Source organism: Phoca vitulina, unplaced genomic scaffold, assembly GCF_004348235.1.
Source record: "Phoca vitulina isolate PV1807 unplaced genomic scaffold, GSC_HSeal_1.0 scaffold23, whole genome shotgun sequence".
Taxonomy (NCBI): domain Eukaryota; kingdom Metazoa; phylum Chordata; class Mammalia; order Carnivora; family Phocidae; genus Phoca; species Phoca vitulina.
The window spans coordinates 24,217,591-24,233,450 of record NW_022589726.1 but is presented as its reverse complement, the minus strand read 5'-3'; the positions used below and the strand labels follow the sequence as shown (position 1 = coordinate 24,233,450).

General features: G+C 36.0%; 1 protein-coding gene across 4 annotated transcripts in view; it reads right to left on the bottom strand.

The window, feature by feature from the left end:
• Nucleotides 1-15,860, bottom strand: part of SCAF11 (SR-related CTD associated factor 11) — a 74,195-nt gene continuing 58,335 nt past the window's right edge. For all 4 annotated transcript variants that reach the window (XM_032420864.1, XM_032420866.1, XM_032420865.1 and 1 more), the window contains 9 exons: nucleotides 10,803-10,861; nucleotides 10,314-10,423; nucleotides 9,252-9,353; nucleotides 7,241-7,347; nucleotides 3,852-6,560; nucleotides 2,760-3,103; nucleotides 1,519-1,737; nucleotides 1,044-1,163; nucleotides 1-776 (listed from right to left, as the gene is read on the bottom strand). In XM_032420864.1, coding sequence (XP_032276755.1) covers nucleotides 630-776; nucleotides 1,044-1,163; nucleotides 1,519-1,737; nucleotides 2,760-3,103; nucleotides 3,852-6,560; nucleotides 7,241-7,347; nucleotides 9,252-9,353; nucleotides 10,314-10,423; nucleotides 10,803-10,861 — 3,917 coding nt within the window. In that variant the 3' untranslated portion in view covers nucleotides 1-629. The remainder of the gene's footprint in view (nucleotides 777-1,043; nucleotides 1,164-1,518; nucleotides 1,738-2,759; nucleotides 3,104-3,851; nucleotides 6,561-7,240; nucleotides 7,348-9,251; nucleotides 9,354-10,313; nucleotides 10,424-10,802; nucleotides 10,862-15,860) is intronic.

Sequence of the window (15,860 nt, the reverse complement as noted above, 5' to 3'; positions counted from 1 at the left end):
AACAAGCAGCATAACCTTTATTTGGTGATACAGTAACAGTGTTCCAAAGTTTTGAACACTGAATTTTACTCATGTGATAATCTGTTTTCTATCTAGGCAATTTATTCAGATGTGTGCTTTAAAAATACACATTAGGAACCCTGCAATTGGTATATTCTGTTATTAGAAATATTTTTCATGGTAATACATTATTTAACTTTCTATAATTAGAGGGAAAAATCATAAAGATCATACTTTATTTTTAGCCTGACAGAATAAATGTATCATATATATCTTTTCCAAAACCAGTGCACTTAGAAGACTCTAATTTATGCACTCCATTGTTCAAATCAAAAAGCTGTACATCTTCCAGTATCCACACTATAACACAGTCCTAGTAAAAATGCACACTCCTTTAACCCCTTTACTTTCCCTTGAATTTGCTTTTATTTTCGGGAGGAGGAAAGGATAAAGAAGTTGCAGTGCAGAACTATATTTATTTAGAACAAAACTTTATATTCTACATTAAAAAAAATAATTTTATCAAAACCAAATTTCAATCACAGTTATGTATGATTTTCAGTCAAAGGTACATGTTGAAATTGCACTTTGCAGATATCTTGACAGTGTCCTTTATAGTGCTCCCCATTTCAACCTATGTTTTTTTCGGTAGACACAGGTTCTTCCAGAGTTTTCTTTTGGCTTCCCTTCCGTGAATATTTGTATTTGTCTACATAGGCTTTAACCAGATTTGCCACTTTAGTAGAATTTACTTCTCCACTCTTACTATGACAAACCTATGAAAAAAGGAGGGGGAATATTTTTCTCATACTTAAAAGGATTACAGCAAAATGGAAAGCTTTTTGAAAAACAACCCCTAAAAGATAATCAGACATTTTTGTATGTTTCATGAAACATCTCATATGAACTTATTTGAAAGGTAAAAAAGCAGACAAGAATTAGAAGTTAGTGCTTATTATTTTAATTAGACTTAAGCATTCCTTTATTAAAATAGAGATGATTCAAAACAATACATACATAACTCTGCTAAAGCTAGAACTTACTTTATCCACTGCTTTCCGTACAATCTCTTTATATTCCTCCTTGGTGATATCTTTATTTTGGTAAAATGGCTTAATGGCCAATTTTACCTCCTGTGCTGCTTTTTCTTGGATTTGTAATTTCTGGTAAGAGGAAAAAGTATAATTATTATTTGCCCAATCACATACTTTCAAAAAAGTTCTTTAAAAATATGAAATTGAAAACACTTTTACATTATTGCAAAAATTCTTCAAATATTAGTGTCATAAATACAAAAGTTATTTATTAACACACATACCAAACATTTCTAAAAATAATCATGAAATACTACCAGTAACTCACTGGACATCAACATATCTAGATAGAACCCTTCAAATAGCATTGGAATTTAAGACTATCAACAGTAAATTCCCTTTCCCAATTATACAAAACAAAACTGGTATTTTTTCATCTTTATCATATACAGAATATGTAGGTTGCTCTCAACCTTGAACTTGCCTTGTCTGTCTTCGAGCTATCTGCGCTGGCTTCCACTGTAACACTTACTTTGCTTTCTGTCAATTTTACAGCAGCATTAGAGGATTTGCTGTGACTTGATGACGAAGTATTACCAGAACTTGGTCCCTGAACTATTCCCGAATTTCCTGGGGCTGCTGTTGGAGCAGGCAAGACTGGTGTACTCATGTTGTTACTTACATGAGAAGCACTAGGAATACCCTGTTTTAAAGAGTTATCATCAGTTAATTAATTACTTGTATTCAATAGAAGTCTTTTAGTCATTAGAAATAACAAAAAAATTCAAAGTGAGTCAACCTCAGTACTTAAGTCTTATTTCAGGTCATGTATATCTAAAGGACTCTGAAGAAAAATGAGTAACATTCTTAAACAGAGACCTATGTAAATATGTTAAGTGACTTTTAAATTACACTTGCGAATTGTAATGTTCTGACAACACTAAAGACAACAAGAAGAAAAAGAACAGCATTTAAAGAATAGTAACTTTCCTGAAAGGCTCTTTATGAAAATTAACTAAAGTATGTGCCCTCACTTTAAAGATGGGAGAAAAGGAGACAGGGAAGTCAAATGGCTTGCAGAGAGTTGACAGGGACAAAAAAAAAAAAAAAAAGGAGGTCCCAAATTCTGGAATCCTACTCCCCTTATCTTCCAACTATACACTGCTTTCTAGGATTTGTGAAATGTAGGCACAGAACTATAAGGAACACAGTGTTTACAAACTATTATTCAAATTTTCTATATGCTTCAGTCACTTCTTTCTTTTTAGCATAGTAAACTCAGTGAAAATGAAACACAGATGGTAATGGATAATGAACAGCTTTATCTGGCATTTGTCCCAACAAGACAATATAAGCTTCATCACAAGTTCCCACCCCCTTTTAAAAGTCCAATAAATTAGAGAATTATTTTAAAGCACCCACCAGTTGATTCTAATTTGGCTCATAATTTGATCTTAACTTGAAAAAGCAAATCTGTTTGGACATCAACAACAGTATATATGTAGCTTAGATTTGATAATATGCATTCAGTTCATTTTCTTATTTGAGGGGTGGGAGGTTTGAGGAAGGACAGTGAAGGGAGGCTATGAAGGTTTACCATAAACCTAATCAAATAAATAAATAAATGTTTGTGGATACCAGGAAGCCCTTTCTTGCACATCTGTCCCCAACAGTTAAATGCTTATAATGGCTATGTTGATTAAACTTTAGATGCTAAAAACATACCTGCAATTGCTTTCCATCTGGCTGTGAAGCAATGTAGCTGACTTGTTGGCATGGTGGGGGAGGGGGTGGTGGCGGTGGGAGTCCCTGAGATACACTGGTAGGAGCAGCTACCTGCATGAGAGGCACGCCTGTGTGCAGATGCAAGGGTAGCTGAGGATGAATGTTAAATGGGTTGCGCTGGATGTTCATCAAAGGAGCATGAACACCCACTGGATATGGGAAGATATTCATAGGCTGTTGTGCATTCATCTGTTGCTGCATTACATTCATTTGTGGCTGCATCATATTTATAGGTAGCTGAGAACCATCTCCATGTTGGTTTGTTTGGTCTTTTAGGTTAGAATCTATCAAAAGAAAAAAGGCTTGTGAAGAAAAATCATGTGCAAACTTCTTTAGCCAGAGAAGCAAAGAACCAGTGATTATAGTAAGATTAAATAGCAAGGAACAGACTCAGAACACCTAAACGAATCTCCAATCATTTAGTTTAATCTTGTCATTTCTAAATAATGTGGGCTGATTTTCTAACTAAAAAAAAATTCAAAATTATTTTTAAGTTCACATAAAACAACATCTGTTGACATTAGCAAAGAATCAGTACCTCACGAAATCTGCTAAAGAAATAAGCCTATAAAATTTAATTAGATTACTAAATTAGAAGGTTAACCATTTTTTTTAATCTTTAACAGCTTTTTTCTTGCAATGTTCTTAACAAGAAAAGCCAAGGAAAAATAAATCGTTATTAGAAAAATAACTTATTTATATGAGAACAATGATCAATAAAATCTAAGTGCGCAGGTCTGAGATAAAAGAAATAGAAGTTAAATCCTGCACAAGAACGTCCCAAATTCTTCTATTGTAGCAAACTGTACTTACAGAACTTAAGTCTTTGGCAAGGTCGTGGCGGGGGGGGGGGGGGTAAAAAAGGCAGTAAATACTGATGTGTATATATATCTATATAATGCAAAGTGACTTAGGGATTCAATTTAACATATAAAACTATAAACACAGATCATTACAATTCATATAAATAAGATATTAAATTTATAATCTCTTTCTTCACATAAAACAGTGTTAATAAACAGAATATATTACCTTGTTCAGTTGTTTCCTCTTCTTGTCTCATCCATCCAGACTGTGGACCTGAAGAATTCCTCCCTCGTCGGGAATAATAGTTTTGCACATCTGCCGGTAGAGTCTTTCTCACAGCCCAACTAGATGCAGATGTCCACCCAGATCTATCTGCTGGTGTATCAAATGAAAACTCTTGCTCATTTTTCCGTTTATAGGGTTGTTGTTCCACAAACTTGAAAGACTCATTCCCTGAACTATTTGAATTCCCTGAGAGGGGTTTTCGGTTTTGCCACCGATTTTCATTTTGATCTGTATAGGCAAAACCACCTCTGTAAGTGCCTCTGCCACGGTTACCTCTACCACGGTTAGACATCCAACCTGAACCAAAGTTTTTATTCCAAGAATTCCCTGAATTTTCATTTCTGTTTTCTTCCCAGTGAGAATCTTTTAACTTTTCTGGATTCCTGGTCCTTGGATCAGGCCCAGAATTTATTTTTTCTGTTACCCAACTGGGACAGTCATTTCTGTGTTTGTCAGCAGAATTTGGATCATCAGCATCTGAACTGTCATTTTTTTCCTTTCTTGTATTTTCATTCTGTTTCTCTGGGTCATTCTTTCTGTACCGATCATTTCCTCGTGGACATCTCCAACCATCATTTGCCCATCTTTCCTTCCACCGAGGAGAGTAAGTGTCTCTGTCATTTCTACCAAATGATGAACTCTTAATTTTTGTTCTAGATCTTGATGGTGACCTAGAACGAGATCTGGATCTAGACCATCTTCTGGTTCTCCTTTCTCGATCTCGATCTCTCCTTGGCCCATCTCTATCACTTTCTCTTTCTCTGCTCCGGGACCTGGATTTTTCCCTTGGGGAGGAATCTTTCACTCTTGACTGAGATCTTCTGTTTTCTCTAGAAGTGTCTCTTCTGGGGGAGAGTGATACAGATCTTTTGCCTTCCCTTGTACTATCTCTTTTTGGAGATCGAGACTGAGATCGTCTCCTTTCTCTTGCGATATCCTGTTTTGGGGACTGAGAACGAGATTTTCTACGTCCTCTTGCAGATTCTTTCTTGGGAGACTGTGATTGAGACTTCCTGCTTTCTTTTCCAGTTTCTCTTTTGGGAGATGGAGACTGAGACCGCTTCTTTTCTCGTGCAGTATCTTTGTTGGGAGACCAAGTTGTAGAGGGGGAGTGAAATCTAGATCTTCGGGTACGAGGCTTTTTGGCTTTCTCTATCACGTCTCCTGGGCTTTCAGATGGTTGAGATACAGTTTCAGCTTTTCCACTGGCAGGATCAGAAGATGGCGTATTACTCTGAGAACTGTGCTCCACAGAATTTTCATTCAATTGTTTAGTATCAGCATTTACAGAAGGTTCAACTTCAGATTCATTCTGGTCACTGCAAAATGAATCACATTCCATAGGTATCATTTCATTATTGTCCTCACTAAAATGCTTCTGAATTTGTTCAATGTGTGTGTTAGGCAATTCTGTAGATGTGGGATGTTCAATAGGAGATTCAGTCTTTTCTCCTGAACATTTGTCTAATTTGGTATTAAGATTATTTTTTAATAAATTATTTTCAGAGTCTTGAATACTACTGGAATTTTCATTCTCTGAAGTATCACATGCTGCAATTACTTCTACATCTTCAGTTTCAACATGCCCAGGCAATTGAACCTCTGAGCACTCTATGGATTTTTTGTCCACTGTTTGCATAATTTTACCCTCTGAAGATTCTAATTTAGGGCTGTCTACAAGCTGTCCTGTTTTTACTGTTGAATCTTTATGATCAATAATTTCTACTACAGGACTCTGCATAACTTTTTCTTCATTAACCACTGACTCTGCATTCTCTGGTAACTCACCTAAGCTTGGTACAGGTTCGTCTACTTTAATTTCAGATCCTGAACATGTAAGAAAATCATTTGAACGATGATTTGTACATTTATCCACCTTTACCTCTGATTCTGAAGGTCCAGATGTTTGGTCTTGATCTTCTAATGGATCATCTCCTTTTCCAGAAATCTTTTTAGGAGTCTCACTTTCTAAACATAAAACATTAGCCTCTATACTTGTATTCTCAACTTTTTGAATGTCCTCTTCCTCTCCAACTAGTACAGGAGGATCTTGGGTATGAGACTCAGAATATGAAGATTCCACTGCTTCCTCTGTATCATGGTTCTCAGTATGTTCCTCACTTTCTTCTACCTGCTCGTTGCAACTTCTCAAGTCATTAGCAGACTCATTTTCTACACTGGCCTGCACAGTACAACTGTGACTACTGTCTACATCTGATTGGAGCTCTTTCTCTAACACAGGTGGTGTGTCAGATTCTGCTGTTTCTTCATCTACTGACTCACTGGAAGATGATTTTTCAGGGGGAGGTATAGAGCTCCTAAGTTTCTTTTTCAATAAAGGTGGTTTTCTTCCTCTTCTTACAGATTTCCGTTTTGGAGCCTGTCTTGTCTGCTTTTCTGACGCAGCTGAAGAGGAAACACTCACAGATGGATTGTTGTTATCTGGGGCATCACACCCAGAATTATTTGATACTGGGGATCTCTGAGACTGACTGACTGTTTCAGCTCTTGTGTTACGTGTCGATCTCCTTGTAGGAGTTGTTGCTGCAGGTTTTCGTCTTGTTCCTCTGGTGTTTGATGTACCAGAAGTTTGCTTCTTCTCTTCTCCTTCTTGAGTATGTGCTAATGCATATCCCTTGCAAGAGGTACCTAATAATATATATATTTTAAAAAGTAAAAAGTAAATATATGTTTCAATAAATGAGAATTGTTTGGCTTCAGGTTATGTTAGCATAAAATAAATGTCTATAACAGAGTGAAACAAAATACACTTATGAATCAAGTTATGAATAAATGTATAGCTACTAACATCTAAGTAATACCAGGTATTTATCAGGTTCTTTTAATGCTACAGAAATGAATTTATCACAAGATTTGAATTCTTGTGGGCAATCTATAGGGGAGAAAACCAGAAGAAAATATGTTTGGTTTGATAACTACCACTGCTTTATGAATAGGCATTACCTAGGACAAAAACAAGAGAAAACAAGTTATCCACAAACATATAAAGACTGAAACTATTTGTTCATAATTAATAGGAGATGTAACTTCTAAAGATCTACACTTTGGACACTGAAGCCCTAAACAGAAGGAAGACTTCTAACCAGTTCCTCGAAGATCTGAAGATGTAATTTCTTAAAAGTAAAAAAGATTTTCTACTTGGAACAATTTAAAAGTCAAGTCACTGACCAAATATTTACAGAAATATCTAGGACTTACTATCTTTACCTTATTTTATAGCTTTTCTAAGTCATTAACACTCACTTTCTGGATACTGAAAGAAACTAATAATAATTTTTTAAAAACTAGAAAAATTACACAAACTTTACCAAAATTTTCTAAAGATATGGTACTTGTTGGAAAAATAGTTCTTGGCAACACAGAAGAGATGAGAGGAAGCACTTGTGTTTCAATATTCCAGGGTATAAAACCAATTCTGAAAATTCAAAACAAAAAAAAGACATTTAAAAAATTGCACCAACAATTTAAAATTATTAATTTCCCAAATCAGGTTAGCAACTTTAAAATACAGTGTACTTAAATCAGTTTTTACCAAAATAACTAAAAATGTAAACTCAAGGTTACTCACTGTTCAAAGATGGCTAACAACTGGCTGAACAGAAAAAACCCTTAAAAGCATTAATAGCAAAAGGAGATCAAGGACAACTTCATATATAATACATGATTCTCTTTTAAATAATTTAATATTTTGTGAAGACTTTCTTTTTAGCTTCTGCTTTTTTTCTCCATTCTAAAAAAAATCAACTTGGATAATAAAATGTATAGATAAACAAAATACACAGATTTTAAGTGTACAGTTTGATGACTTCTGACTGATGTATATATCTGTGTAGCCACCACCATCCCCAACCAGAAAGTGCCTTCATGCCCCTTGCACCTACCCGTCTCCCTTTCTGGGCGAAGAGAAAATTTAGCCAAGTTAACCAAATCAAGGTTTAAAAGAAATAAGCAAGGTTAAAAAGAAATCAGTCCATGAATAAATAACAAAACTTGGAAACAGAACTGTTATCACTTGAATTTGAAGCATATCATACATACATGGGTTATATTTTTTGCTACATTTGTTTTATAGCACGTATCAAAAGCGAAAACATCAAAATAAATACATTTTTTAAAAAGGAAAAAAAAGAACTGATTTCTGTTGTTCTTTAATATTGTAAAGTTCCTCAATCTAAGGACGATGGCTCTTCAAAGCTCCCAGTGTCCCTATTAAGTTTCTGCGTCCAAAACCAATCCACTCTCAGCTTTTTTTCTGATTCATATTTGTTCAGTTCAGATCCCCTAATTAAAAAAAAAAAAAGCAACTACTTTATCCCAGTATAAGGTTAGATTCTGGAGGAGGAGGAGAAAAGCTTCAAAAACAATGTGCAACTTAACTACACATACACAAAAATATTTAACTCTGTAAGATCTCATACATATCCGGACTTCCTAATTTCACTTCTATTTATATTCCACTGTCATTCCTAGAGGGAAGGCCCTATGCAGAACTATATTACAGTGTTATATAAGATAAAGTTATAATGTTAGAGGAATGAGAGTGGCAAGGACCTCAATCTTTATGTAGGAACTTGATTTAAGTATATATATAATACACCTAGCAATGTGACAGTAGCTTTAGGACTTAAACTAAGAAAAGAAAGAACTACATTATAGAAAATCATGAATGCCAGGGCAGAGTATAAAGACTTGGTCAAATAAATATTAAGAAGAATCTTTTGGAGGGGAAATGTCATGACCAAAGTAGTGTGTCAGCTAACAGCACACAGGTTAAAATTCAAACGGGCAAAACAATAGAAGGATGACAGATCTGAATGCTATTATTAATAATGAATCTTATCATTTTGGTGCTCTCCCTTTTATTTCTTTTTAATTTTTATTTTTTTAATTTAAATTCAATTATCCAATGTATAGTACATCACTAGTTTTTGACGTAATGTTCAACAATTCATTAGTTGCGTATTAACACCCAGTACTCATCACATCACGTGCCCTCCTTAATGCCCATCACCCAGTTACCCCATCCCCCCACCCACCTCCCTTTCCTCAACCCTCAGTTTGTTTCCAGGATTCAAGAGTCTCCCTTTTAAATGACTCAAATATCTACATTTATTAAACAGATAAGAAAGATACTTTTCAAGGGGGTCTTTAAATAGCCATCTTCTTTAGGCAGTTGAGACACCAAGTTTAATTTGCATAAAACTTTCTTAGAAACACAACTACTGATTAAGATACCTCTGTTACTTAAGTATAAGTATTAATGACATCTTCTGCTCATGTTAGCATGTAAACACTTTGGTAAAAAAAATTTTTTTTTACCTTCCAATTCCAGGTGATGTATGAGGAAACCATGACAATTCCAATTCCTGTCTCTTCTGTCTAATCAATGCACTCATTTCATCGATCTCTATAAATTCTGTACTAAAAGATAAATTTCAGACCTTCATCAGAATTCCAAATATTTAAGTTCGGCATAACACCTAGGTTATATCATGATAGCAAAAATTTTTGTACCTAGCATTATAAACCACATTTAAAAGAATAAGAACCTTTTTCTAAACATTTCAATATGAACTCATTCCTAATGTAAAATTTATTACAAATCAAAATTCTATTTATCTGATTCACAGAAATAATGCTTGAATTGATATCTTGAAGTGACAGAATTTTTAAAAAGTCAATTCAGAATAATATCCTTATTACTGAGAGAAAAAAGCAACACTATTTTCTACCCCATGGATCAAAGCTACAGCAAGCAGTCCCAGCAGAAACTGTATCTGCAATAGTTTCCCATCTGAAACTAAGTGTAAGCCAAAAGGAAAAAATAAAGGAAGGTATAGTTCCTATAACCAAAATTGGGTATAGTTCAGCTTTTCAAAAGGCTACTCTGATGTAATTTTTGTCTTTGGTACCCTGAGCCAAGCACTAAAATTAAATCACACAATCTTAATCTGTCTTGTTCGTTCAACTAAAGCTAGGTGATTTTAAAACCCCAACTTAATCTTCAAATTCCACAAATATTTACTTAGTAATCTACATGCCAGTCACTACAGATGCAAAGATTACTGGATCTACCCTAAAAGGGTTCTGCTTGATTACAATTTAATAAGTAGCTTACTTCTCCATCACATAAAAAGCCTGTGTAGAACAATTTATTATTAATGAAAACAAAACCCACTAGATCATAGGCAGTCACTGCATACTAGAGAGGGTCACAAAATAGCAAGTTTTCTCTTTGCTAGAACTAGTTTATTTTCCAAAAGAAACAAAAACAAAAAACAAGGTGGGCTTTCACGTTTGAGCCAGAACTTAAATTTTTACCAAAAGTTAATTATAATAATGAAACATCAAGAACAAACACATAAAGTAGAAAATACTAACCAGTAAGTTCTACAGGTAAAAGAAGATTCTCCAGTGTGACTACCAGAAGAAAACATATTGGAGAAAATATTTCTGAAGCACTGACTGGTACACTGATTTGATCTTCGAGGCTAGAAAAGTAAAAACAAGTTAGTGAAACAGCAAACAAAAAAACCTCATGATAACTAACAGCTATATTTAAATATTTTGATATAGCTGAGTTATAGAGTTATGTACTAAACAACCACAGAGTGTTTTTTTGTTTTGTTTTGTTTTGTTTTTTAAAGATTTTATTTATTTATTTGACAGAGAGAGACACAGAGAGAGAGGGAACACAAGCAGAGGGAGTGGGAGAGGCAGAAGCAGGCCTCCCGCCGAGCAGGGAGCCCGATGCGGGGCTCGATCCCAGGACCCTGGGATCATGACCTGAGCCGAGGGCAGACCCTTAACGACTGAGCCACCCAGGCGCCCCCAGAGTGTTTTTATCTAAAAGATTTTATATGAACAAACCTTATTTATTTTAATTGCTGCATTTTTCTTTCCTTCCATTTCACTGTGTGCAGAATTTCCTGTACAAAGACACAAAAAGACTCAGTTACCTTGTCTTAATTTTTATTTTTTTAATATTTCATTTATTTATTTTAGAGCAAAAGCAAGAAAGTGCACTCAAGCGGGGGGGGGGGGGGGGAGGAGCAAAGGGAGAGGGAGAGAATCTCAAGCAGGCTCCAGGCCCAGCACAGAGCCCTACACAGGGCTCCATCTCACAACCCTGAGATCATGACCTGAGCCAAAACCAAGAGTCGGACGCTTACCGACTGAGCCACCCAGGCGCCCCTTAATTTTTATTTTAAAAGGTTGTACCCTACTACTCCCTCCCCCGCCCTGCTCTCTCTTAAAAAACAAACAAAAACAGTAAAAACAAAACAAAACCAAAAACAAAACAGAAAGGGGTGATCTAAGGTCATGATCTAAGGGTGGTGAGATGGAGCCCCATGCTGGGCTCTGTGCTAGATATGGAGCCTGCTTCAGATTCTCTTTCCCTCTGCCCCCCGCCCCACTCTCTCTCTCTCTCTCTCTCTAAATAAATAGTAAAAAATAAAATAAAAAATAAAAAAATAAAAGGTTGTAAACCAGAAAGTTAAAATATGTAGAAAAGTTCCAATTAAAATAATAGTACCTGCATTTTATAATTTTTCCTAATGCTAATTTTATCTTGTTAAGCTGCAGATACAAAGAAAATTTAAAAAGCCACAACACAGAAAATTGGTATGAAACATGTACAAGTGCTGTGCTCAGAGCATGAGTATTAAAATTCTAGTCAACATTTTCTGGCAGCCAATATAAACTTAAACTACCTTGTTACAAACAGTATATACAAGATGTGAAATTAGTATCAGTAATGCAATGACTATGTCCCTTCCTGCTATAACTTAAAAAACAGTAACTGTTAACCCACCTCAAATGGAGCTGACCCGAGGAACTGCGGCCATCAGCCCTTGTCAACCATAAATTATCATTTAGCTACTGGCACCAATGTCAAGTACCCTCCTCGTTCCTCCTCAAACGTTAAAAGTAGGAAGAGCAGAAGTGTTGATTAAGATAGCTTTCTGTTACAGCAATGTTTTTGGCTGCACTGCTTATGATTTGGGTTTTTTGGTCCTACCTGTCATATCAGGAAATTTATTTCTATGGATACATACTTCCAGATTAAGGAAGATAAAAGATAGTTTCTGCTAACCACAAAAATTGTGTTAACATCTTTATAGATTACTGCTTTTAGTTTTTCTTTACCATGGAGCCTATGTTATTAGTCTTCTCTACCTCTCAATGCATTTGTTGTCTGCAATAAACCGCTGCTGCTACTGTTGTCACTGCTCTCACCTCAGAACTCTATAAAAAGTGCACAGTGCAAATGACAACAGATCTTTCAATCTTCTGCCTTGCTTGCCTCCCAAAGGGCCTAGTGACTTTGTTCAAAATAAATCACTCTAGCGAGGAGGCCTGTTTCCCGCTATTTGTAAGACCATATGCATTTGGGGTTTCTTCTGTCAGTCCAGTTGATAATAGGTTACTTTCTACTTAAGAGCATACTAATTTCTTTTTAAGTTACTATACAACAGCTGTTTGGTTTCCTGCTATTATCCATCCTTCACACATCCCATACAGAACTGTTCTAACGAATGTAATTTCAACATTGGGCAAAGGGGTACTAGCTGAGTTCCAGGAACCTATTTTCCTACTCTTCAATGTATATTTAAAAGATGATACTAATTTTATTTATAAAGAGATTTTATTTATTTATTGGAGAGAGAGAGAGAGAGAGATGAGCAGGGGGAGGGGCGGAGGGAGACGGAAAGCAGACTCCCCACTGAGCCCATAGCCTGACGTGAGGCTCGATCCCAGGACCCCGAGATCATGACCTGAGCCGAAGGCAGACACTTAACCGACTGAGCCACCCAGGTGCCCCAAACTGATTTTCTAAATTGCGCATCAAGCCAGGAATAAAAATGTGTGATAGGTATCCAGCCACATTCCTAAAAGTAACTATTTGGGGGCACCTGGGTGGCTCAGTTGTTAAGCATCTGCCTTCGCCTCAGGTCATGATCCCGGAATCCCAGGATCAAGCCCCACATTGGGCTCCCTGCTCTGCGGGAAGCCTGCTTCTCCCTCTCTCACTCCCCCTGCTTGTGTTCCCTCTCTCTCTGTGTCTCTCTCTGTCAAATAAATAAATAAAATCTTAAAAAAAAAAAAAAAGTAACTATTTCCTTCAACTCCGCTTGAATTGCTGTGTTGTTGCAATACAATGTCTTTTATACCCTAAGGGTATTGAGTTGTTTTCACTCAGGTTTCATTCACTTAATACTTATGAGTTTGTAAAGTTTACATAACACTCCTTCACTTGAAAACCTATCTCAGGAAGCCACCATTAGACAGAACACTCTCTATGGGAAGAACTGTTCGTTTTCTGGCCAATGCTAAATGTGAAAACTTAGTTCAAAAGGTATTTCACCTATTTCTGGGTAATTCTCAGGTAATTACTGAGCAGCTCCAATAACAATATTCAATACTGGTAGATATATCTAAATTGTGATCTCCTAGAGACCATTTCACATATCCACCCTACTAATCTATCTGCCTTTGGACAGCAATGATAGGCCTTTACATTTCATTTTTTATCAAAGTAATGCATGTACAAACTTTAAGAAGTCAAACAGCACTTCTAGGCTTATAGAGAAAAACTACAGAAATTCCCACTCCCTGAAAGCACTCATCAAATCCCTTAACTGTTTCTTCTAATATTTGCCCCTTTATTTCTAAATAACATGCTTGTACTACTCTACCTTGATTTTTTTGGTTTCAGATATTTTCTAATTTTTTTACTATAGAAGATAAAGACTTTTCTCTTAGACCACTGCCCTACCCACTTCCTTAGCTGCTTCCACCGAATGTTCTTTTTTACATATCAACATTTGATATAAGCAATATTACATTAATATAACTGTATAAACATTATTCACAGCTGAACCATATACTAAATTAAGATTATTTTTCTTGTACAACTGCTTGCTTTTCCTAGGGTTAATTAACTATTTTGTTTTCTCTTTTCCTTTTTTCTCTTTATTACCTATGAGTAATTTAGCTAACTCTACAACAAAAGTATAAATCTCCTCTTAATACACTCAAGCCCATCAACTCATCCACAAAGTCTGTTTCCCACTCTCATGGAAATGCTATTCCTTTGTCCTGCTCCAGTCTGAACTGGTAACTCTCTAAAAGTTGTTTAATGGTCATTCTGAACTATCCTCTATCATCAACCTGATAATCCCATTTACCTTTTCCCTAAGTCAGAACTCATTTTTTTGAATCTCACATTGTTCGTTTACTCTCTTATTTAGTGAAGCATGCACATCCTCCAGCAAAATTCTGAGAAAGGGTGTGTGAGAATCAATTTTTGAGCTCTTACATGTTTGACAATGTCTATTCTACCCTAACACTTGATTAACAGTTTAACAGGGTTTAGAATGTCCTGGGTAATTATTTTCCCCAGAATTTTCAAGACATCGCTCCAGTGCTCCATCTGTTGTTGATAACATTCTTTTATACATAGCCTGTTTTCTCTCTCTAGAACCTCTTAGGATCTTATTATCTGCAGAGTTCTAGAATTTTATGAAGCACATTAGTTCTTTCCTCATATACCAGGTATTAAGTTATTTCTTCATCCAGATACTCCCACCCAGCTACTCTGGGAAATTTTCCTTTGTAGTACCTTTTCTTGATAACTTTCTGCCTTTTAGCTTTTTTTCTTTCTGAAATGTTATTATTTGGTACTGAACCTCATAGACTAATACCCTATTGTCTCGTCAACTTTTTGTCTCACCTTCTCAGATTTCTCAGTTTATCCTCTATCCCTGTTGAATTCTACTATAACATTTTTGATTTCCAAGAGTTTTCTTTTTTTAGTCTTTCTTGTTTCAATGATGAACTATCCCTTATCTCTGAGAATATTAATTTTTAAATTGTTCCCTGTTTCCCAGCACTTGGTTTATTCTATCCAGTTCCTTTTGTCTCTGTTTTGATCTCTCTTATACTGGAGGTTTCCCCCAAATATCTGGTGATCCTTGATTTGTGAGACACTAAAATACTGATTGAAAATGGTGAGGATGGGTAGTCAGAGCGTTTCAACTAATGGGTTTCACCGTAGGGTGATCAAGCAGAGATCTATTTCATTTGGAAATTCCCAAATATCAAAATCTCAAGTCTTTTCTCTTAGGTAAGAGAGTATCTCAGAAGATGCCTCCTATTTCCCAATCTGGGAATAAGCAACACTGCAAGTGCCATGGGTAGAGAATTAGAGGCCTTAAAATTTGACTTAATTTCCCTCTCTTTACTCTTTTGTTTCCTCTACCCTCATTTGTGCCAGAGTTTAATCTGATTTAACCACTCACTCTACAGAGTAAGGCTCCAGTCTTTGCCTGGGTGGAATCCTCCCCTACCCTGTTCAGCCAAGACTGCAGGATAAAGTCCTTTAAAACACTTTAACCAATTCTGTTTTTTGGCACCACCCATATCCCTGCTTTCAAAGATAATGGAGGTCCTCAGACCCAAGACTGCCTAAGGTTCTATGGTATGTAAACGGATTTCTTCTTAACTCCATGCTCCCCATGAAAGGTTCAGCTTACTGCTGAGACAATTTTTTTTTTAAGTAAACTCTACCTGCAACACAGGGCTTGAACTCATGACCCCAAGATCAAGAGTCACAAACTCTACTAACTGAGCCAGCCAGCCGCCCCATCTGCTAAGACAATTTATCATTCACCTCACACAATCACTTGCAAGTTTTGTGGACATCTCTTATCTGCTGTCTCTTCTCCCTAGTTCTCTGGTCTTGTAGCTTAAAATTTTTCTTTTCATTCTTTTGTTGTCATTTTAGTAGGGTTCTGGGAAGGATTAGGGAATTAAACAGGTGCTATGCTTATCAATCTGTTACGCTTAGCTGGAAGCTTGTCTTATTTGTTTGAATTCAGCACATCCTAAACATGTTTCATGAAATACTAATCCCAAAAGATG